Source organism: Hippoglossus stenolepis, chromosome 6 (genome assembly GCF_022539355.2).
Source record: "Hippoglossus stenolepis isolate QCI-W04-F060 chromosome 6, HSTE1.2, whole genome shotgun sequence".
NCBI classification, from domain to species: domain Eukaryota; kingdom Metazoa; phylum Chordata; class Actinopteri; order Pleuronectiformes; family Pleuronectidae; genus Hippoglossus; species Hippoglossus stenolepis.
The window spans coordinates 4,694,686-4,716,854 of NC_061488.1; the positions used below are offsets into that span (position 1 = coordinate 4,694,686).

The 22,169-nt window shown below is 42.5% G+C and overlaps 2 protein-coding genes across 5 annotated transcripts; one reads left to right on the forward strand and one right to left on the reverse strand.

Annotated features, from left to right (window-relative positions):
• Window positions 1–212: 212 nt before the first annotated feature.
• On the reverse strand, window positions 213–4,471 carry ormdl2 (ORMDL sphingolipid biosynthesis regulator 2). The gene is made up of 4 exons (XM_035159977.2): window positions 4,379–4,471; window positions 2,299–2,473; window positions 1,794–1,945; window positions 213–776 (listed from the first exon to the last, which is right to left on the reverse strand). The coding sequence occupies exons 2-4, from the start codon at window positions 2,470–2,472 to the stop codon at window positions 641–643; spliced, it is 462 nt and encodes a 153-aa protein (XP_035015868.1). The 5' UTR covers window position 2,473; window positions 4,379–4,471; the 3' UTR covers window positions 213–640.
• A 7,555-nt stretch (window positions 4,472–12,026) lies between these two features.
• Window positions 12,027–22,053, forward strand: pan2 (poly(A) specific ribonuclease subunit PAN2). 4 transcript variants are annotated; one of them, XM_035159920.2, is made up of 27 exons: window positions 12,027–12,141; window positions 13,017–13,322; window positions 13,405–13,574; window positions 13,681–13,801; window positions 13,925–14,002; window positions 14,087–14,357; window positions 14,526–14,871; window positions 15,879–15,975; window positions 16,093–16,212; window positions 16,337–16,456; window positions 16,568–16,696; window positions 16,806–17,005; window positions 17,127–17,275; window positions 17,394–17,500; window positions 17,864–17,962; window positions 18,069–18,157; window positions 18,463–18,607; window positions 18,708–18,845; window positions 18,942–19,001; window positions 19,089–19,179; window positions 19,268–19,425; window positions 19,761–19,904; window positions 20,005–20,121; window positions 20,764–20,943; window positions 21,033–21,126; window positions 21,421–21,624; window positions 21,740–22,053. In XM_035159920.2, exons 2-27 carry the CDS (start codon window positions 13,035–13,037, stop codon window positions 21,772–21,774), a joined length of 3,750 nt encoding a protein of 1,249 aa, XP_035015811.2. In that variant the 5' UTR covers window positions 12,027–12,141; window positions 13,017–13,034; the 3' UTR covers window positions 21,775–22,053. The 4 variants fall into 4 exon arrangements, with proteins under 4 accessions (XP_035015811.2, XP_047196360.1, XP_047196361.1 ...); XM_047340404.1 differs by having other exon boundaries at window positions 21,421–21,612; XM_047340405.1 differs by lacking the exon at window positions 20,005–20,121.
• The last annotated feature ends 116 nt before the right edge of the window (window positions 22,054–22,169 follow it).

Sequence of the window (22,169 nt, forward strand, 5' to 3'; positions counted from 1 at the left end):
TGCTTACAAACAGGCCACAACTGATCAATTGATGCTTTAAACTGCAGAAAAAAAACTATAGTTATTTTCCTACTTGACCATGTGGGATAAAGATAAGTCAACGTGTCCACACCAGGTAGCTGTCATCGCCCATTTTATAAGCAGGAAAATATGTATGAATGCATCGAGATTTAAAATCCAACAGTAAATTACATATGTGTATCATAGCAAAATAAAGACTGAAAGTGTTTATTGGAGGAATGCTGCGAGTAAATCCTTCATAGTAAATCAAGAAAAACCATCATTCATAACAAGACAACCAGGCACTCACAGTTGTGATAAATAACTACGTCTGTGGCAGAGTAACAAATACACATTACCTTTAAAAAGCAGAGCAGTTCAAATGTTGCTCATATTTGAAGATCAGCAAAGAGTCCGACTTCAGACAAACCCACGTAAGAAAGATCAGTAAAGAAAACAATTACTTTTCAGGCTGCACGTCGCAGCACACACTGCAGCTTTCATAAATTACTTCACACAGTCTGTACAGTAAAGACGAATCAAACTCTTCTCCTCAAACTCTCAACATAAAAATAGTTCCACAGAAACAAGAAAAAAAAAAACTCAAGTCCAGTGTTGGTGGTTAAAATCCAGAGTTCTCTCAGTATTTGTTGATTCCAAAAATCCGCACTCCATGAAACTGAGGCAACTTCGGGAGGAGGACACTTAGGAGGGAGCTTGTGTTGATCAGGAAATGTGTGGCGTCGTATTTTGTGTAGAAACTTGCAAGAATATACCTGCGGAGACAGAACAGTGTGTCAGATTCAACATGTCTGCTGGAGCCTTCACACCCAAAACACACATGGTCACATGCAGAACACTACCCAACATGGTGGGAGACTCCATCACGGAGGTTGAGATGTTGTCTCCACCCGTCTGTTCAGTTGGTTGGTTTGTAAGCAAGAACGAATCTTGGTGGGGAAAAAGCCCATTCACTTTTGGTGTGAATCCGGATCAGGTGGCAGGAGCCAGGAATTTAGATTCTCTTTCTTTAACTTTTATATTTTTTTCTTTATGAGAAAATCAGACACATTTAGGAAACTGATATCAAGTAGTTTGAGAAATTTGGTGCAGCTTAATTGAATGTAAGGGAACCGTGACAGAGGAATGTGCTCCACTGAGCTCTGCAGTGCTTTTCTGCATGATGAACATTTAGCTTTGCATCTGAAGAGAACTCTCTCTGAGTTTACTGATGACTGCTGTACTTTGAGAATTGAGGCAGAAGGTCTGAAAGCATCTTTTCACCAAATCCGTTGTGTCAGTTTAATTCTGCTGCACTCAGATGCTCGAACAGTGGAACTGACATTTGCTGGATCATGAGGAGATGATTCAAACCTTCCCTCTGAAAATAATCTCCCCACTGAAAGTACAGCTAACACTGATAAGAGTCATTGGTTTTGTAAACATTTGGCCAAAAAAACGAAGTACTAAGGAATCAAAGAACTAACCTGATGACGGTGCTAGAGAAAAGAATTGGGGTTTCACCAAATTCGTTAAAATGGATTGTGTGGAAACCATGAATATCTATACTGAATTTTATTGAGATCAGTCAAGTAAATGTTAAAAAGATTCCACAAGATAAGTGAAAGGAATGAGCGACAGATGCCTGAACATCAAGTGAGTCAAGAAAGACCAATGCCAGCCAACTGCTCCCATATTAAATTACAATAAGATTTCACCATTATAGTAAAAAAAAAAAGAAGACGGAGCAAACTTCACAGCACGTTTACTCTGAAACAGAGACACCCACTTACAGGACGATTGGTGAGATGGTGAGGAATTTACGTGAAGATGTGAACTGGACACCGTAGTCCATCTGTTCCCAGTGTGTGAGCAGACGAGCTTTGCCTTGGTCCGGCGTCTCGAAGGGAGTGCCCTTCACTGTGTGTAGGAACAGGTACATCACCTGCAGGAGAGAAACCACACAACAGACAAACACAGACACCGTTAGCCACAAAGACGGACTTAGGAGTTTTCAGGAAGCAGTCCTCTACATACATTACCATTTAACCTGCAATAAGAATTTAAACTGACTTATACTACTGGTTCATCTGTTTAAAAAATCCCTGGATATTGTTACTATCTGTGACATAGAATCACATTTTGATATATTCTCCTATGTTCCAGATATTTAGTAAATCCTACTCTTGAAAGAAGAAATCACAAATACATGAAAACCTGTCAACCTTCTAACTGCTCAGGTTACGCTACCTGTGGCCATGTAGTTAATATTTATTCATTAATATATTTTTAACGGACCAGGTTGTGGATGACGTTGGTGAGGGTCCAGACGAGCGGCACGGTGAAGAACGGTATACTGAGCAGGACGACATGCAACACGACAGTCAGGAGCAGGTAGGTGAGCCAGATCCCCCGGCTGTTCATCACCCGCGTGTTGGGGTTCACCTCGCTGTGAGCTACACCCACATTCATCCTGAAAACACAGAGAGAGACACAAAGTGTGAGAGCTCAGGAGGCGGAAAACCAAAGGCATGCAGTTACAAGAGGCCCCCACAGACCTCTCATGCCCCTGGACGCTGGAGACACAGCTTCTAAAACAAGGTAACAAACAGAATCCATCTTAAACCTGAGAAGAGAAAACCTGCTGACTTGAGAACATTTGGCAAAGGATTATTTTAAATTCTAAAATTGTTTTCAATATTCATGTTGATCCACTAAGATCATCTCAAAATCATCATATTTTGCAGTTTCCTCAAGTCATTAGGTACTTATATTTTATATAGGACAAGATGGTGAATATCCCTTGTACGTTTAAAGGCCTTCTGCACAATTTAAGTTATCAACTACCGGTAGATGTTAGCAGGTGTTAGCTGCCACTAGCGGGGACATAACTTCAGTTGTGCATCTTAGCGTCATCAAGTGTTTTGGCCCGAACCTGAGTCTACGCTGAGGCTGTGGGTAAATCTGACTGGCTACTGGATGGTATGGCAGCACTGTGAAAGCCAAGTGGCGGCTCCGTAGATCAGACATCATTACCTCTATGCCTTTTTATACTAAACACTGAATATCCCTTGTATGTTCTACTGCACTAATTAATGCCTACAGCCTGTTGATGTTAGGGGATGTTAGTGACCACCAGCAGATGTTAGGGACATGTCTTTAGTTGTGTCTAATGCAGGCCCCACCACAGGTTGATCAGACCTGGGTGCATGTCCCTAGCATCTATTTTACTGCTTTTACGTGTTCACGTTTTTATTTACTTTTCTTGCTTTGTTGTCAAAGCACGTTATAAACTCTGTTTTTTTTTAAAAAGTGCTATATAAATTAAGTTTATTAATATTATCTTGGGGCCCAGTTGGGGTCTTTCCTCCTGATCCAGAGCCATTGGCTGCAGCGTTGTGTGTGATGTTGTGTGTGATGTTTCTTTTACGCTCTGCTGCAGGACTTGTTTGTGGATCCGCAGATCTTTGAGCAACCTGATGGTGGAGGTTGCAAGTAAACCCCTGCAGCCAACCCCCCCCCAGGGCAAACTCAAGCTCTCCAGCCACGTCTGCATACCGCAGCTCATCAGGTCTTAAGGTGGTAGTGACAATTTGTGATGGGACCGTGAGCCACTGAACAGAAACTTTATGAACTTTCTGAAGTCTACTATTCATTAGTGGTGATGGAACTTCACAAAGCATTGAACTGCAGCAGGTTCATGCGCTTTTTGGGTCCCCTGGAACGATTTCCGGTGTCAGTTTCGCTATTTGCAGCGAGTTTCTGTATTTGCATGACTTATTGCAGCGCGTTGAGCTCTCTGGGCCACCGTAGTGATACGACTAATTGATTAATCAGTTATCATTCATCATATATGTGCTTTTACATTGGGGAACTAAATACTGCATACTGTAGGACCACGTCAGGCTCGTGAGCTTCTGTTTGAACTGACGAACAATCTCAGAAAAATAAACAAAACATCTTAACAACAACTCCGAGGTGATGACCCCGCCCTCCTGAGCGTTACCCTGCGATTAAACGAGCGCGTCCTGTCATCACTTCGCAGCAACATTAAACCAAAGTGAAAAACTAAACTTTACCGAAGAAGCAGAATCAGGTTTAAATGTGACGTGACAACCAGCGTTGACACAGCGCTCCGGCTCTTTAGCTCAAACCCTGACCTGCTAACGTTAGCTCCTTTTGTAGCATTAGCCAGCTAGCTAGCAGCGGCTATCCACAGGTTGGCAACGTTAGCTCAAGTTAAACCCCAGAAAACCAGGCCGCGGACAACAGCCTAACAGCGGCGGGGTGGGAACCTTCCGCTCGACCGAGCAACAGCCGTGACTCGTGTGTCGGTGCAAGCTTTTAAAACTTCACGTTTCCGCGAAGCAAACTTTACCTTCCTCCGTTGTCGTGGCTCAGCAGGAAGTTCCTTGTTTCTCGCGTGGCCCCGCCCTCTGCAGAGGAACCGCCTGCAGGCTGCAGCGGCTGCAGAGTCCTGGACATCCGCTGCTGCTGTTCCAACAAATCCGCACCACACACCCGTGCATGTGAGCAGTGCTTCAACATCACTGTCAATTAAAGTAGTTTAGAGTTTCATTTGTCGTGTGCAAGATAACACGGGTAGAATGAAAGGTCCAAAAACTAGAGGAAAACTTGAGTCCAAAAACAATGGCGTGAAGAATCCAGGTCCAGGCACTCAAAGTGTTTGAAGAATGTAAAAGGCCTTTATTTATTTATTTGTTTGTTAAATGGATGTACTGGTATATGTTTGTGTGTACTCGTGTAAAACTTCCCTTGTTGTTTAACATCAGATAGTGATCAGTGCATGGTCTGACACATGCAAAAAAAACGCACGCACTACTTCCCAGGCCACTGGATAGTATGTTCAGTACTGGTGTAATTCCCACAATACACCCGTTAATTCTCCGCATGAGTAGTTTAGAGTTTCATTTGTCGTGTGCAAGATAACACGGGTAGAATGAAAGGTCCAAAAACTAGAGGAAAACTTGAGTCCAAAAACAATGGCGTGAAGAATCCAGGTCCAGGCACACAAAGTGTTTGAAGAATGTAAAAGGCCTTTATTTATTTATTTGTTTGTTAAATGGATGTACTGGTATATGTGTGTGTGTACTCGTAAAAAACTTCCCTTGTTGTTTAACATCAGATAGTGATCAGTGCATGGTCTGACACATGCAAAAAACGCACGCACTAGTATGTTCAGTACTGGTGTAATTCCCACAATACACCCGTTAATTCTCCGCATGAGTAGTTTAGAGTTTCATTTGTCGTGTGCAAGATAACACAGGTAGAATGAAAGGTCCAAAAACAAGAGGAAAACGTATGTCCAAAAATAATGGCGTGAAGAATCCAGGTCCAGGCACACAAAGTGGTTTGAAGAATTTAAAAAGCCTTTGTTTATTTATAGAATTTCATTTATTTATTGAAGGGATGAGCTGGTGTACGTTGATGTGTACTCGTAGATTTGTCTGTATACCTGTTTGTGTGAGAGAGACTTGTATGTAAATGAAAGTTTTTGAATTTGTTGTGTTTTAGATGTAGTGTGTACCTGCCCGAGGACTGCAGATGGAAAATTAGCTGATAGATAAATCTGGCATAAATCATCTGTTTTTTAATCAAGTGAAGAATTATTTGATTATTAAAGAAAACAACTGTGCAACATATTGATAATAAAAGTTGTTTCCAGCCTTACAGTACTTCTATGATGAAATGTAAGTATAGTCTAAACTAGCCCCACACTTACCTGCTACAACATCAACAAGCATCAATGTGATATACATTATCCTCAAGAAATACTTCTGCGTAATGAGTACTAATACCATGTATTTCTACCTCTTGACACTGCTGTTTTTACAAGTATTTCTTCCTTCACTGTTTAGAGATGCAATTAAATGGTATTTAAATGTCAAGTGAATAACTAATGCTTGGGAATGAAAATCAAAACGCACTTTTACCGTCACTCTGAGAAGAAGAAAACGTCCTGATACACGAGGGGTGTGTGAAGAGATTGAACATGAAAGCGATGTACAATTCACATTAGTGATGAACTGTAAATAACATGTGTGGGAACCAGGCTGGCTGAGTCTTTCTTTTCTCTCTCTTCTTAAGACACATCTCTATAAAAAAAAGAGCTTTTATCGTATGATGTCTTTAACTTTTATCATTTGTTTCAGTATTATTATTATTTCTTTACTCTGATTTTTTGTGAATTTTATATTGTTGGTTGTAAAGCACTTTGTTACTTGTATTGAAAAGTGCTACACAATTAACGTTTTAGTATTATTATTGCAGCAGAACTAAATCAAACAAGTATTTTATGTGACAAGCTTTTACACATATGACAGGCCCCCTGCTGTGCCACTTTGAAGGAGACACGTCATGTGTGTGTGTACTCGTAAAAAACTTCCCTTGTTGTTTAACATCAGATAGTGATCAGTGCATGGTCTGACACATGCAAAAAACGCACGCACTAGTATGTTCAGTACTGGTGTAATTCCCACAATACACCCGTTAATTCTCCGCATGAGTAGTTTAGAGTTTCATTTGTCATGTGCAAGATAACACAGGTAGAATGAAAGGTCCAAAAACAAGAGGAAAACGTATGTCCAAAAATAATGGCGTGAAGAATCCAGGTCCAGGCACACAAAGTGGTTTGAAGAATTTAAAAAGCCTTTGTTTATTTATAGAATTTCATTTATTTATTGAAGGGATGAGCTGGTGTACGTTGATGTGTACTCGTAGATTTGTCTGTATACCTGTTTGTGTGAGAGAGACTTGTATGTAAATGAAAGTTTTTGAATTTGTTGTGTTTTAGATGTAGTGTGTACCTGCCCGAGGACTGCAGATGGAAAATTAGCTGATAGATAAATCTGGCATAAATCATCTGTTTTTTAATCAAGTGAAGAATTATTTGATTATTAAAGAAAACAACTGTGCAACATATTGATAATAAAAGTTGTTTCCAGCCTTACAGTACTTCTATGATGAAATGTAAGTATAGTCTAAACTAGCCCCACACTTACCTGCTACAACATCAACAAGCATCAATGTGATATACATTATCCTCAAGAAATACTTCTGCGTAATGAGTACTAATACCATGTATTTCTACCTCTTGACACTGCTGTTTTTACAAGTATTTCTTCCTTCACTGTTTAGAGATGCAATTAAATGGTATTTAAATGTCAAGTGAATAACTAATGCTTGGGAATGAAAATCAAAACGCACTTTTACCGTCACTCTGAGAAGAAGAAAACTTCCTGATACACGAGGGGTGTGTGAAGAGATTGAACATGAAAGCGATGTACAATTCACATTAGTGATGAACTGTAAATAACATGTGTGGGAACCGAGTCTTTCTTTTCTCTCTCTTCTTAAGACACATCTCTATAAAAAAAAGAGCTTTTATCGTATGATGTCTTTAACTTTTATCATTTGTTTCAGTATTATTATTATTTCTTTACTCTGATTTTTTGTGAATTTTATATTGTTGGTTGTAAAGCACTTTGTTACTTGTATTGAAAAGTGCTACACAATTAACGTTTTAGTATTATTATTGCAGCAGAACTAAATCAAACAAGTATTTTATGTGACAAGCTTTTACACATATGACAGCCCCCCTGCTGTGCCACTTTGAAGGAGACACGTCATCCATCTTTATTTACAGTCAATACTCTGAGTGCATGATTGAGGTCATTGTCTCTGTAATCAGACTGTATGACACGATATCATATTTTTACAACATACAATTCCACAGGTGACTCACTGTAACATGTCAGACTCTTCCGTGTGTCTCATGTTACGGCCAACTCTGAGTTCATGTTTTTTATTTTACAAATGCATTCCTGTCCTCCTTTGTGCCGCTCCAGTTTTTATTTCCTTACTCCCCCGCATTTCTTGGAACACACTTTTGGAAAGTTCAGAGAGATAAATAGATAATTTCTTCAGGATGAATGAGGGTGGATCTGATGACATGTTGATAAGTCATTCATGGGGCAAACTTCCGCGTTGAGCAATCCTGTATCTTTACAAATGCGCTCACTGCGCCTTCCTCTTCCCCTTCAAATGCAACACCTTCCTTCTTTCATTGAATTACCACTACACTAGCGTTACATCATCAGAGTGTGAGCGCGTCCACAATAATAACCACTCTGATGGGGAGGAAGTATGCAGGAAGCTGTGGATCTCCAAAGAGCAGCAGGAGTGTTTTAGGAAAGCACAGCTTCCTTCTTATCTCAACACAGAGTGTGCTGTTCTGGAGAAAGGGTTTCAGCACAGGTGTGGAATTATTTATCTCGATTGTTTTCTGTTTTCTGTTCACAAAAAATACTCTGACATCATTGATGGACAACACTGCAATTGATGATGTGATTAATGATTGTTTATTATGGAGATTGTATATTTTCCACATAATCAATATGCATAAATACATAAAATAATCAATAAATAATCAATAAATACAATAAATATATAAATGAATACATATAATATAATATAATAATTCCATTGGAAATACATGGCAGATATTGCAGAGTAAAAACACTGCTGTATCTACATGATCAGCCACTGAATGCTGCAACAGATATACTTTGATCAATGTGATCAAATAGGCTTACAGGATGCTTCCCAGCTGCAGAATCAGCCGACACTTAAAACACGCGGTGCTCTACATTTCTGAGAGAAGCCTGTTGTGTGATGAGCCGGATCTCCAACAGCGAAGACACGAGCGGTGAGGATGGAGAAGGAGAAGAGTCTGTGCTTGGTGTCGTTGCACAGCAGAGCCTCCTTCCAGAGAGGGATGGGCTGGGTCTCTTCTTGGAACTCCTGTAGAATAAAATTTTAAAAAAAAAACTGAGTCAAACAAATCTACAGAGTCTAATGATAAAATACACCCTCCAATTCAAAATTAAAATGTTCTCAGCCAAATTAAAATGGTTTTACCTTCACGTGATCCTTCCCTCCCTTCGACTTCACACATGTGCTCAGGTCTTTGTGCAGTTTCTGAATCGCTGGCAGCACTTCGCTCGGAAACCCTTTGCAGCTCTGAAATCCAGAAACTCTCTTCACTGCAGCGTTGTAGCTCGTCAGGAGGCTGAGGATCTTCTCAATGCACGGCTGAGAATGGAGAGAGGAACTTCAACATCAGGAACTCATCTCCTCTTGATGACTATCATGTTCATACACAACCATATGCTGACATTAATGTGCTATTTCTGGTTTGTAAATCTGTTGCTTACTTCAGATGTATGTTTGAGCGTCGCAGGATCACACTTGTCCTCGGCCTCCATCCAAACAGGTAGATGTTCTTCTGTGGGTCCATTCAGTGCCTACGGATCAGTGGAGGCACGGTCAGTACAGTAATTCAGCTTATACAAAATAATAATTTATGTAAAATGTATGTATGTTAATGTTATTTCTATATATTTTGAATCAATAATTCCCAAATCATCCATTAAAAAAAATCCATTTAAATTAAAGCCAATGTTCAGTTAATATTTAGCCAGTGTACAGCTATACAAAGTACATTCTGACTGTGAGTGTGTAAAGGTTATTTTCATATATTTTTCATCTATAATCAATAATTCCAAACACACTCATTAGAAATACAGCCAATATTCCGTCAGTATTAATCATGCCAGTGTACAGCTATATAATATGAGTGAAGAAAACTATGTTCAGGTTATTTCTACATGTTCTGCATCAGTAATTCCAAACACATTCATACAAACAGCACTAACCTGCAGAGAAAAGGCTTTAGCCAGGCGGTTGAGCTCCAGGGAGCTGTGCCGGACCGCCGCACATGCATCCTGCAGCGCGGGGCCGGCGGTGGGGGCGCAGGAGGCGGAGGCAAACAGCCAGAGCAGCGCAGTGAACACAGAGAAGCTCATGGTGGGTGTCAGAGGTGATGTGGCTGCGTCCTTGTTGCTCCTGCTCGTCCCCGTCAGTGATGGACTCAGTGTCCGGCGGCTGCTTTTAAATGAGCCGGGACGCGCGCCTCACGTGCGTGGGCGAGGAGGGATTTCCTGGGCATCCCTCAGGTGAGTTCACATCGAGTGCATCACACAGGAAGAAGCCGGTGAGTCATGATGACCGAATGCACATCACAAAGTCACTACTGTCCTCAGATTATAACCTATTGAAAATGATTTGATTTCATTTACCTTTAAATAAAAGTAGTGGCTGATGTATACCTGCTATGTGGAGGATATATATATATGTGATACACTAATTAATACACTAATTAATATAGTTGGGATTTAACAGAGTTTCACTGCCGTGCTCAAGACATGAGATTGGATCTGAATTCAGAGTTTGGACCAAACTTTCCATCTGCCACCTTTTCTCTACCAGAGAAAAACAGCTTCACTTCAAATGAACCATAAAAGGAAACTGATGAGTGAAGGCATAAGATGAGCTCATACTTCCTTACATACATTTCCCATGTTCTGTTATTCTGTAAAGTGGAATTACAGATGTGGCTGTCATGGTTATTAATTCCAGCTGGTTTCTTAACTTTATCATAAGTCTCCAATGACCTCTGCACCATCCCTCCTTTAAATAGTAATAATAGCTATTTACATCATTATTTTTTTTGTGCATTTTTATCATTATTTCTGTTCATTGGTCTTGAATTATTGAATTATCCTTATTATTAATAAAATGAATACGTTCCTCCTGCATATGGCACTGTTACATTATAGAACAAAAATATGAGATTTATTTACAAAAACTCAAAAGAAATGCAAATACTTTGTTTCTTAACACTTAATATTACTTAGAACTTAAGCATGTTGAGGAAATGAATACATTTTAAAGCCACGGCCAATTAATCTAGATAAAAGTACACTAAAACCACTTAGATTCAAATTTTAATACACAACATTGTGAATGTTTGAAAAAATACAATAGATATTCTTATTTTATGTATTTTATTAACTATTCCTGCATCTAGTAATCTATTTATTTATACTAATAAAATGTTTCATCATCACACCTCCCTGGCAGCTCTTGAACACCCCCTGTCTGCAGCTCTTGAACACACCCTCCCTGCAGCTCTCTGTCTGCAGCTCTGGAACGCCTCCCTGTCTGCAGCTCTCTGTCTGCAGCTCTTGAACGCATCCTGTCTGCAGCTCTCTGTCTGCAGCTCTGGAACGCATCCTGTCTGCAGCTCTGGAACGCCTCCCTGTCTGCAGCTCTCTGTCTGCAGCTCTTGAACACTCCCCTGTCTGCAGCTCTCTGTCTGCAGCTCTCTGTCTGCAGCTCTTGAAAGTTCCTGTCTGCAGCTCTCTGTCTGCAGCTCCTGTCTGCAGCTCTCTGTCTGCAGCTCCTGTCTGCAGCTCTCTGTCTGCAGCTCTCTGTCTGCAGCTCTTGAACACCTCCCTGTCTGCAGCTCTCTGTCTGCAGCTCTCTGTCTGCAGCTCTTGAAAGTTTCCCTGTCTGCAGCTCTCTGTCTGCAGCTCCCTGTCTGCAGCTCTCTGTCTGCAGCTCCCTGTCTGCAGCCCCCTGTCTGCAGCTCTCTGTCTGCAGCTCTCTGTCTGCAGCTCTTGAACACTCCCTGTCTGCAGCTCTCTGTCTGCAGCTCTCTGTCTGCAGCTCCCTGTCTGCAGCTCTTGAACACATCCTGTCTGCAGCTCTCTGTCTGCAGCTCTCTGTCTGCAGCTCTTGAACGCTCCCTGTCAGCAGCTCTCTGTCTGCAGCTCCCTGTCTGCAGCTCTCTGTCTGCAGCTCTTGAACGTCTCTCTGTTTTGAATAAAAGTTTAAACTTACAATTTAGTAGCACTTAAATGGCACTTACTTACAGCACTTTGTAGTTTGGCTTTTTTGAAGAAATTGTACTTTCTTGATTCTTGTTCTGGCTTTGTACCCTCATGGTTGAATGCACTTATTGTAAGTCGCTTTGGATAAAAGCGTCAGCAAAATGAAAAATGTAAATGTAAATGTCTGCAGCTCTTGAACGCCTCCCTGTCTGCAGCTCCCTGTCTGCAGCTCTTGAACACATCCTGTCTGCAGCTCTTGAACCATCTCAGTTGAACGCCTCCCTGTCTGCAGCTCCCTGTCTGCAGCTCTTGAACACATCCTGTCTGCAGCTCTCTGTGTTGTGGATGAACATGGACACATGTGCTGTGAACATCTCAACAATAGGTCGGTGTAAAGTTCACACGTGTTTAAACTCTCCCAGTTTTCAGCTGCACATTTGTTCTCTGTGTACAAAGCGAGGTCGTGTCCCACGCTGGCTTCTAGTGTCTGTTTTGCTACGATGCTAAGCTAGTTTAGCTTAACTTAGCTGTCCACAGTGAATCGCGGCTGTTGTAAGTGAAGGAAATATATAAACATAAAACTTCCAGTACAAGTTTCAGTCGTTAATACAACACGTTTGGTTCCTCAGGTGTTTTGTTAGCACTTGGTTTTTAACGTTAGCTTCCGGGAGCTAGCTACTGCTGCCCAGGCTAATGCTAACAGCAAAGCTAGCCTGAAGATGCTAACAATATTCAAAACAAACGATGTGTTTTATTGGTGTTAGCCTCATTTATCACAACAGCTTCATGTTGCTACACAAAACACAACCTGGGGTGGAGAAGTTAAATCTATATTAAGATCATAGATTATAGATTAATGGATATTTATTACAGATGTGAATTCTGATGAAGAAACGTCAAAACACCACTTTTTTTACGAATGTTGATACCAACCACACATTATGATTGATGTTTTTATGATGTTCTGAAAGTACAAACGAAGTTCAGAGTATATAATCAATTCATTTTATTTGAGAAGCTCCACATTTATAAAGTTAAGCTCTCTTGGTCCTTTGAAAATAGATTTTAAGATGCATCTGGAGTCTATTTAACATATAAATAATTTAACTAATTGCCTACATTTGTATCGTAGTATATTTTGTTTTATTTTGAAATATACTCAAGATGAATCTTTATGTCCTGAATCCTCAAGTTTCTATTTTTGTGCATGATGTGTAAGCTTTGCAACTTTAAATGAAACCAGCCACCGTTCCTCTGCAGGTTGACTCAGCCGCACCCATGATGAACTTTGACGGCCTCGACCCTGGGATGGGCGAATACCCACCCAGCCTTCACGGGACGCTGGAGCCGGGTATGGAGCCCTCCATGGATCCGCACCTCAACCCCAGTCTCCTTCAGGGCGTGGAGCTCGACCCAGAGGGGTTGGCTGGGACGGGCCCCGAGACGGTGCACCTCATGGAGGGGATGTTCTCCGAGCTGCACAGCGTCGTGTCAGAAGTCGGCGTCCCAGTCACTGCAACGCATTTCGACCTGCAGGAGGAAATGCTCTGGATGGGAAACCACAGAGTGAGTCTTGATCCTGGAACATAGACTGATGCTGAAGTGCCACTTTAACACAAATTAATATTATTTAATCCCTTTTGTTCAGGGCCATGCAAGCTCGTTCTTTGGACCGACAATGGGCCGTTATTCTTCTTTTCAAGCGCACTCCACAGATGACATCCGACAAATTCAGAGTTTGGAAACGGGCGTGCTGTTCCTCTCCAAGAACAACCTGAAATGCCACACTCGGGGGGGCCTTGTCATGTTTGATTACCCGTAAGTGTCACTAAAAAGTAACTGGATCTAAACTCCTTGTGCAGAGATTGTTTATTTTCTCATTGAATTCCTTGATTTAAGTCAATGATGTGTGTGTGTGTCACAGGATGGACGAAGGAGCTGATATGCATAGTCTCCTCATGACTGACAACAACATGATGATCATGGGCGGATTGCAAAACTATGTGATTGAAGTTGACTTGAATACTGTTCAAGAAACTCAAAAGGTGAGACTTTGGGATGAAGTTAATCATCGTCCACAGCTGGTTCTATCTGCCACGTAATATAAAAATAACTAATACTAAGCGTAAGTGACCGACTGTTTACTTCCTTGTTGTGTGTGCTGACAGTTCACGGTTGAGGTACCAGGACTTGCAATAATGCGTCAGACCAGTCGTTTCTTCTTCTGCGGTCACACTTCTGGGAAGGTACAGACAACTTGAAGAAATCTCTGTGTGAAAGATGTTTTTCAAGGTCACACGTCTCTCACGGCCGCCCTCTGTTAAAACCAGATAACTCTTCGAGACCTGCGCACTTTCAAGACGGAGCACGAGTTCGACGCGTTCTCGGGCAGCCTCTCGGACTTTGACGTTCACGGGAACCTTCTGGCTGCGTGCGGATTCTCCAGCCGAGGAATGAATGGTTTGGCATGCGACCGGTTTCTCATGGTGTATGACCTCCGCATGATGAGAGCCGTGACTCCACTGCAGGTGCATGTGGACCCCCTGTTCTTGCGCTTCATTCCTACCTACACGTCGCGTCTGGCAATCATCTCGCAGACAGGTATGAGTCAGGGGATCTCATTCGTGCCATTTTCTGTCTGTCTGTTTGTTGACTTGTTTGTTTCACTCGTACATGTTCCTTGTAAACAATGGTCCAGGCTACATGTACCAGTATTTTAGGAACCATTTCCAATTTACTGGTTTATGATGTAATTGTTTCTCTCTCCAGGTCAGTGCCAGTTCTGTGAACCCACTGGTCTTGCCAACATGGCTGACATTTTCCACGTGAACACGGTGGGGCAGCTGCTCATGAGCTTTGACGTCTCAGCCAGCAAACAAGCCTTGTCCTTTGGGGACTCTGGGGGGTGTGTGCATCTGTGGTCTGACGCTCCTGAAGTGTCCTTCAATGATTACTCCCGGGAGACGGAGTTTGCTCTGCCGTGCCTCGTGGACACGCTGCCTCAGCTGGACTGGAACCACGACCTGCTGCCCATCTCGCTCATCCCCATGCCGCTGACCAGCACTGAGGCGCTGCTGTCGGACTGGTCTGCTGCCCTGGCTGCACCTAGTCCCAGGTAACAGTCATATGTATTTACATTGTGTTGCATACAGTAATAGTGAGGATCCTACAAAAGTATTTCAGTAAGGTTACATGTACACATAAGAACGTACATTAAACAACCTGTGTGCTGATACTTTCTCCTACAATATTTAATCTCAGTAACAGGTCAAATCTGTGTAGCCTGATAACAGCTTATTACTCATTGCCACAGACTGAGGTCAGTTCCCAGTGAATATAATAAGTGGATGTAGTTCCCATCATTCACTCTGTTTACTTCTGCTTTAGTACAGGGCTAAGCTGTTTGGGCAATAATTTGGCCTTTGTTAGGAATGAAACTACATTTGTGACCGTGTTTTAAGGTTCACGTCTTAAGTGGGAACCAGCAGGCAGGGGACGGCGGCCACAGACATGAACAGGAAGTGGGAAAGTATTGAGAGACAGACGAACACATGTGTGGGATTTGATGACGATAGCAGAAATGTAGAACATCAAGTGTGTCATGCTTCAAAACAACAACCTGCAGAATGAAAAATATATGACCTCACTTCTCCCCATGTGGAATGTATTTCTCTTTTCTGCTGCCATTGTTGACAAATTCTCTAGAAGTAGAAGTCAGTGTTTCCTGTCGGTCACGTTGTGAGCGATACACGGAACAATTGATAAAACAGCAGCCAGTAAGAAACATCTCCAGTAATTAAACATTTCACCATCAACAAGCAATTCTCATCAAATGTGACTCCACACACACACACACACGCACACATGCACACACGCCCACACACACACACACTGATGAAAGGACATTATTCTCAGCCTGAGAGACCCATCATGCAACAGGAACAACATGTTTATCTGTGTTTGAGTGGAAGTAGAACGAAGTGTTTGTTAAGCCCTCTAAATTAAACATGAACGTCAACAGATCAATAACATTTAGATTCGAATCCGATGTGGTTTTCAGCTCTGTAATAACCTAATAATTTTCATATCTGCCACCATCTAAAACATGTCTTTGTCCAACAGACGAGCTCCGCCCGTGGACCCAGAGATCCTGCGCACAATGAAAACCGTTGGGTTCATCGGTTACGCAGCAAATCCTCGCACCCGCCCTCGCAACCAGGCACGTTTCAAAGATGCAACACACAGCACTGCAAATTACCAAATGTTTCAGTGTCGTGTTTATACGTTTGATTTCAGTCGTTCATTGTTAAAAATCCATTTTCTGTGTTGATTTCAGGTTCCGTACAAAATCAAAGATGTGGAGCTCGACTATGATAATTACAATCAGGTCCCTGAATCCCCCATTGGGCGCGATGAAGAGCCACACCTCTACATGGTGCCCAAAAAGTACAGAAAGGTACAGTTTACCACTTGTTATTGAACAGTTTGTTGACTTTTGTGATATAATATATATTTTCTTTGTTGTTGCTGTGTAAAAAAATACTGTTTGATGTGATAAAACCATGTTTTTGCTCCATCAGGTCACAATTAAATACTCAAAACTCGGACTGGAGGACTTTGACTTCAAACATTACAACAGAACCTTGTTCGCCGGCCTGGAGCCTCACATCCCCAATGCTTACTGCAACTGCATGATCCAGGTGAGCAACGAGGCCAAGAGTGTTTCTCTTACTGAAATGTACTTTTGTAATGGTGTTTTCTTTTACTCATGCAGCGTTGTTGTTGTTCTCCTCCTTGTGTTGGCACGTTAGGTTTTATATTTCCTGGAACCAATCCGGTATCTGGTGCAGAATCATTTGTGCCAGAAGGAGTTTTGTTTGGCCTGTGAGCTCGGCTTCCTCTTCCACATGTTGGATTTGTCACGAGGAGATCCCTGTCAGGTAGCCGTCGGTTTCTGTCTCTCTGGAAAGCAGCATCCCTGTGGCAAGGCAGAGGTTTTCCAGAATTTGTGATTTCTCAACGTCACCTCTCCTGTCTCTTCTCCTCCAGGCCAGTAACTTCCTCCGAGCGTTTCGCACCATCCCTGAAGCCTCGGCGCTGGGCCTCATCCTCGCAGACTCGGACGAGCAAACGGGGAAAGCCCGACTCGGTCGCTTGATCCAAAGCTGGAACCGCTTCATCCTCACCCAGCTGCACCAGGAGACGCAGGAGCAGGAGGGTCCGCAGGCCTACAGGGGAGCCAGCAGCAGGTCAGAGCAACAAACAAAAACTGAGCCAGAATCGTTCCCTGAGCAAAGCGTCTGCTCAGGAACAATGGCAGAAATAAGTGAAGGGAAATGTTCTCATGTTTTGTTGATGGTTTTCTTGAAGTTCTCTGGGCTCCTCTGGTGAGTCTGTCATTGGAAAGCTGTTTGGATGTGAAGTGGAGAACAGCAGCCTGTGTCGCTGTGGCAAGGAGACGGTCCGCTCCTCCCTCACGCTGCTCTTCACCATGCACTATCCTGAGCACAACTCCCAGGGTGAGTTCAAGGTCCTGCTCCACGTCACCCTGTGTGAATAGAGTCGTGCAGGCTGAAGCTGCAGAAAGACCACGAAACTGTTCCGTATTTGATAAACAATATTCATCTCACTTGACAGAAAAGTCAATAAAGGAGTATGAATTCTCCGAGATCCTGAAGAAGAGCATCTGTCTGGAGCAGAGCACTCAGGCGTGGTGTGAAAACTGTGAGAAGTACCAGCCCACAGTGAGTTACTGCCATTACTCCGACAACAACCACAGTACGACATCATGCGTCACTGCTGCTCCGTCTGACGTTCACCCAAAAATCATTTTTCCCAAACTCCAACACTTCCTGCCAGTCACAGATCCACCTAAATCCCTTCTTTAACTTTTTACCATTGCTGTTTCACAATCATAGTAATTTATTTAAATACCAAAATACCAAAAATCCAAATGCAATTGAACAATGTAGCCAGAGACTGTTTCTGTTTTAACAATACGTATTAGTATGGATGTGGCCTCAGACCTGCAGCAGGTCATATTAACAGAATAACACATCTATAGTCTAATTTAAAACGTGTGATAATGTTTTTGTTCATCACTTCAGGTGCAAACACGAAACATTCGCTGTCTCCCAGACGTCCTGGTGATAAACTGTGAGGTGAACAGCGCCAAAGAGGCTGAATTCTGGAAGGTTCAGGCGGAGGTAGGTGTTTTTAGTTTCATTTCCACTCGGACAAGTTTCAATTACACTGAAACATGCACGTTGCTGTTTACATGAAGTATATGATTGTTTTTTGTGGTCTTCCCAGTTTGCCTTCAACAAGGTGATGCAGAAAGAGGCGATGGAACCTCCTAAACCCAAAGAGCCCCCACCGATGCCCACTGAGTGGTGCTTAGAGTAAGATCCTGTTTAATATCATTAACAATTATGTTCACTATTGTTAAATGGTTTTAATTTAGTTTAGTCTTTAAAACATCAGAAGATAGTGAGAAATCATTTAAGAGACGTCTTCACATTGCTTGTCTTGTTTTAACATCATTTTAAAACCCAAAGATATTTAACTCACAATGACAGAAATGAGCTGTAACACCTAATTTAAACATTTATTAGATTATCAGTTTGGTTGCCAGTTAAGTTTCTGCTCTACAAATAATATTGGTGTCGGTTGAAAGTTTCTAAACTCGCTCTTTGTCCTGGTGCAGTGGGGAGGACATGTGCAACATGGAGGGCTTCCCCGTCGACACTCGGGCGGAGGATCTGCGACATGTCTGGATCCCCCCCACTCTCAAAATGTCCATCAGCAAAAGTCAGGGGCTGGAGATCAGCAGCTGGCCTGAGGCAGAGGAGGTGAGGGAGGAAGACTCTCGCTGACCACGTTATTCATGTTTTTTACTGTGGTGTCAAGATCTACATGCGATTAATGACGCGTCACGTTGTCGTCCACCAGTTAACCACTGAAGAAGAGGAGGAGGGCGCTTCTTTATTTGACTTGGTGGTCACGGTGCCCCACATCCTGGACGCTCGCACGGGTGGGAACCTGATAGCACACATCAAAGTGGGAGAGACGTACCATCAAAGAAAAGAGGTGAGTGAAGCTCAGAGGAGTTAATCGAGTTTGACATGAGACGAGCTTCTCCACATGGATTCTGTGAAACTTTAATGTGACACGTGTTTGCTTCAGGGAGTCACTCACCAGCAGTGGTACCTCTTCAACGATTTCCTAATCGAGCCCATTGATAAGGTAAATGTTTTATCACCTTTTTGAATAGTTCTAATGAAATCTTTTGTTCGTAGCCACGTGATGAATAAACGTTTTCTTTTGTCGAAGGCTGAAGCTGCACAGTTTGACTTGAGCTGGAAGGTGCCGGCCATTCTTTACTATGCCAGGAGGAACTACCACACCAAATACGACCTCCGCAGTACGTTTCAAGGACATTACCTCACTGCTCAGAGGCTTAATTAACTTCATGTCTCATTTACCTGCTCTTTCTCTGCTATTTGTCTCAGTTAAAAATCCCATCGACGCGAGCGTGCTGCTGACAGAAGCGTCACTGGCTCGCAAGCAGAGGAAGAGTCACGCCACCTTCATCCCGCTCATGGTCAGTGAGATGCCACAGGCTGGAGACCTGGTGGGGCTGGACGCCGAGTTCGTCACACTCAATCAGGTGAGTCTGATAGAATTGGACAAATTTAGCATATTTCACTTATTCCATTAATCATTTAGTTAATAAAAGGATTCTGGGAAAAACGCTTATCTTCAGTTGGATGCTATTTTGTTCAAACATTATTACAAAACACAAAAATATGGGAAATTCTCACATTTGACAAGATGAGATCAGATTTTGCTTGAAAAATAACAAATGATTATGACGATGGAGATCTATCAGTGTTTCTATATAATAATATGTGGTGATGCTCCAACTAAAATTGATTTTATCTTTAAATCAGCCTCTTGTGATAATGATAATAACCTGATTGATGTGTGTGTGTGTGTGTGCAGGAAGAGGCAGAACTGCGCAGTGACGGCACCAAGTCGACCATCAAGCCCAGTCAGATGTCCGTGGCCAGAATCACCTGTGTGAGGGGTCAGGGGGCCAACGAGGGCGTCCCCTTCATCGACGACTACATCTCCACTCAGGAGCAGGTGAGCGAGCGCAGAGTGAAAACACCAGAATGACACAACAGCAGAAAATCCGCCGTGAATGGGGCGTTTACAGGGATTTTTGTTGCTCTTGTGGAAACAGGATACACTCGACCAAAGCGCTGTGCAGGGAGGACACCGTCTCCCTTCACTTCCTCTATTCTGTTGCCTTCATTGGAACGGCAGCGTGTCCTTTTCAGCGTCGACGATCAGCTCACAGGAACGATGTATTACATGAGTCAATATTGAAGAAAGCCGTGAGAACTGAACCCTAACCCCATGAACAAAAAGATATTTGAATTACCTTTTTTGGAAAGTTCTGGAATGAGTCACACACGTCAGAAACCTCTGCTCGTTGCCTGGAGCGTCTGTCGTGGTGTGTGTTGGTTTTTGTTGCATCGCTGTAATAATGTCTTGTGGTTCCTGCTCTGCACAGCTTGTGTCTTCTCATCTCTCAGCGTCCTGCTGTTGCTGTGTTTTATATATATATTTGTTGTGTTTGTCTTGAAGGCTGCTCGTGTGTCGACCTGTAGTCAGGCAGACTTTATTTATAGCACTTTTCATACAACAGGGACTAAGGAAACTCTACAGGCAGAATAAACAAGAGAAGAGATAGAAAGATGTAGAAAAGAGGATAAAATAATAAAATCCTAGGAGAGAATAATGTATTAAAGTGAGTAAAATAAATAAATTGTGTATTAAAATGATTTCAATCTGAAAATAAGTATAAGAAAATAAAATAAGTAAATTTTAAAGGATATGTCAGATACTAAAACAGGCTAAAATATAAATAAATATAAAATTCAATTGAAAGAATACAAATGTGGGTCTTCATAACACTGGTAAATGTTTGTTCTTGCAGGTGGTCGACTACCTGACTCAATACTCGGGCATAAAACCAGGAGACCTGGACGCAAAGATCTCCTCGAAGCATTTGACGACTCTGAAGTCCACCTACCTGAAGCTGCGCTTCCTCATCGACACGGGAGTTCGCTTCGTCGGTCACGGCTTACAGAAGGACTTCAGGGTCATTAACCTATTGGTAAGTTACACTGGGAATCACATTTGGTTTGTTGCCTGGTTTGCAGGCCGGTATTTACTCATCAGTTTCTGTTCCTTTGCTCCTTCGAGGTTCTCAAAGACCAAGTCGTCGACACCGTCCACCTGTTCCATCTGCCCCGCAAGAGGATGATTTCTCTGAGATTCCTCGCCTGGTACTTTCTAGGTCAGTTCAATTCAGGGGAAATGTTGATTAGTGAAGGACAGAAGCAAATAATGAAGCTGCAGCTAAATCAGTTTAACCATCAACTTGATGAGTTAATTTGAGTATTTATTAAATATAAAGTACAGATGTACTTGCTCACGTGTCCATGAATGGTTTAAAAGAGTGTTTCTGTTTTTACGTGGAGCGTTGAGGTGTTGATCCCTGTTAACGCTCAATAATCTGATCATAAACTGATGCTAATCAGCTGCTGTCGGAGTCACGACTCCCTGATCATCCTCTTTGTTCCGCTCGCAGAACTCAACATCCAGGGTGAGACTCACGACAGCATAGAAGACGCTCGCACCGCTCTGCAGCTGTACAGGAAGCACCTGGAGCTGAGTCGCGCAGGCGGGAACGACGAAGTGAGGAAGGTGCTGAAGGGACTCTACGAGAAAGGTCGCCAGCAGGACTGGAAAGTCCCGGACGCAGACACAGGAGATGGTCAAGGTAGCCCAAAAAGTACGACGTGCTGTTGACTTAGACGCAGCCTGGTGTTAAACGATATCATGCTGAGTTTAGACGTTAGAGCATCATGGGTCCCAGTGGACTGAAAGCACTGTCTTCTCCTCTGCAGGTGCTGCTGTGTTTCCCTCTGTGATGGGGCTGTGAGCTGCTCCGTTCCTCCTGCACACGGTTCAATCTCTACTTGATCAGTTCATGTTCAGTTTTGTACTTGTTTGCATTTATTCTTGCAGAGTGTGTGTGTGTGTTTTCTGCAAAGTTCACTGCAGCTCGGCGGCCGCGCATTTTTTTTTATCAGTCAACATTTGTACTTTTCATTTAGGGGTTTTCGGAAAAAGTAAATGTGTATTTTGACTTCGGAGCCTTTTAAAAGAAAAAAAGTGTTCTGGTGAATGTAAATAATTAAAAGCATTGTGAGCACTGGAAGATTGTTTTTCATTTCAACTCCAGTAGGTTTTATCAGCATAGAAAGAACCGCACGCTCTTTCAGAGAATTTCATAAGTAGTTTGGTTTTCGGGTTCCCAGCAAAAATGTTCCTATA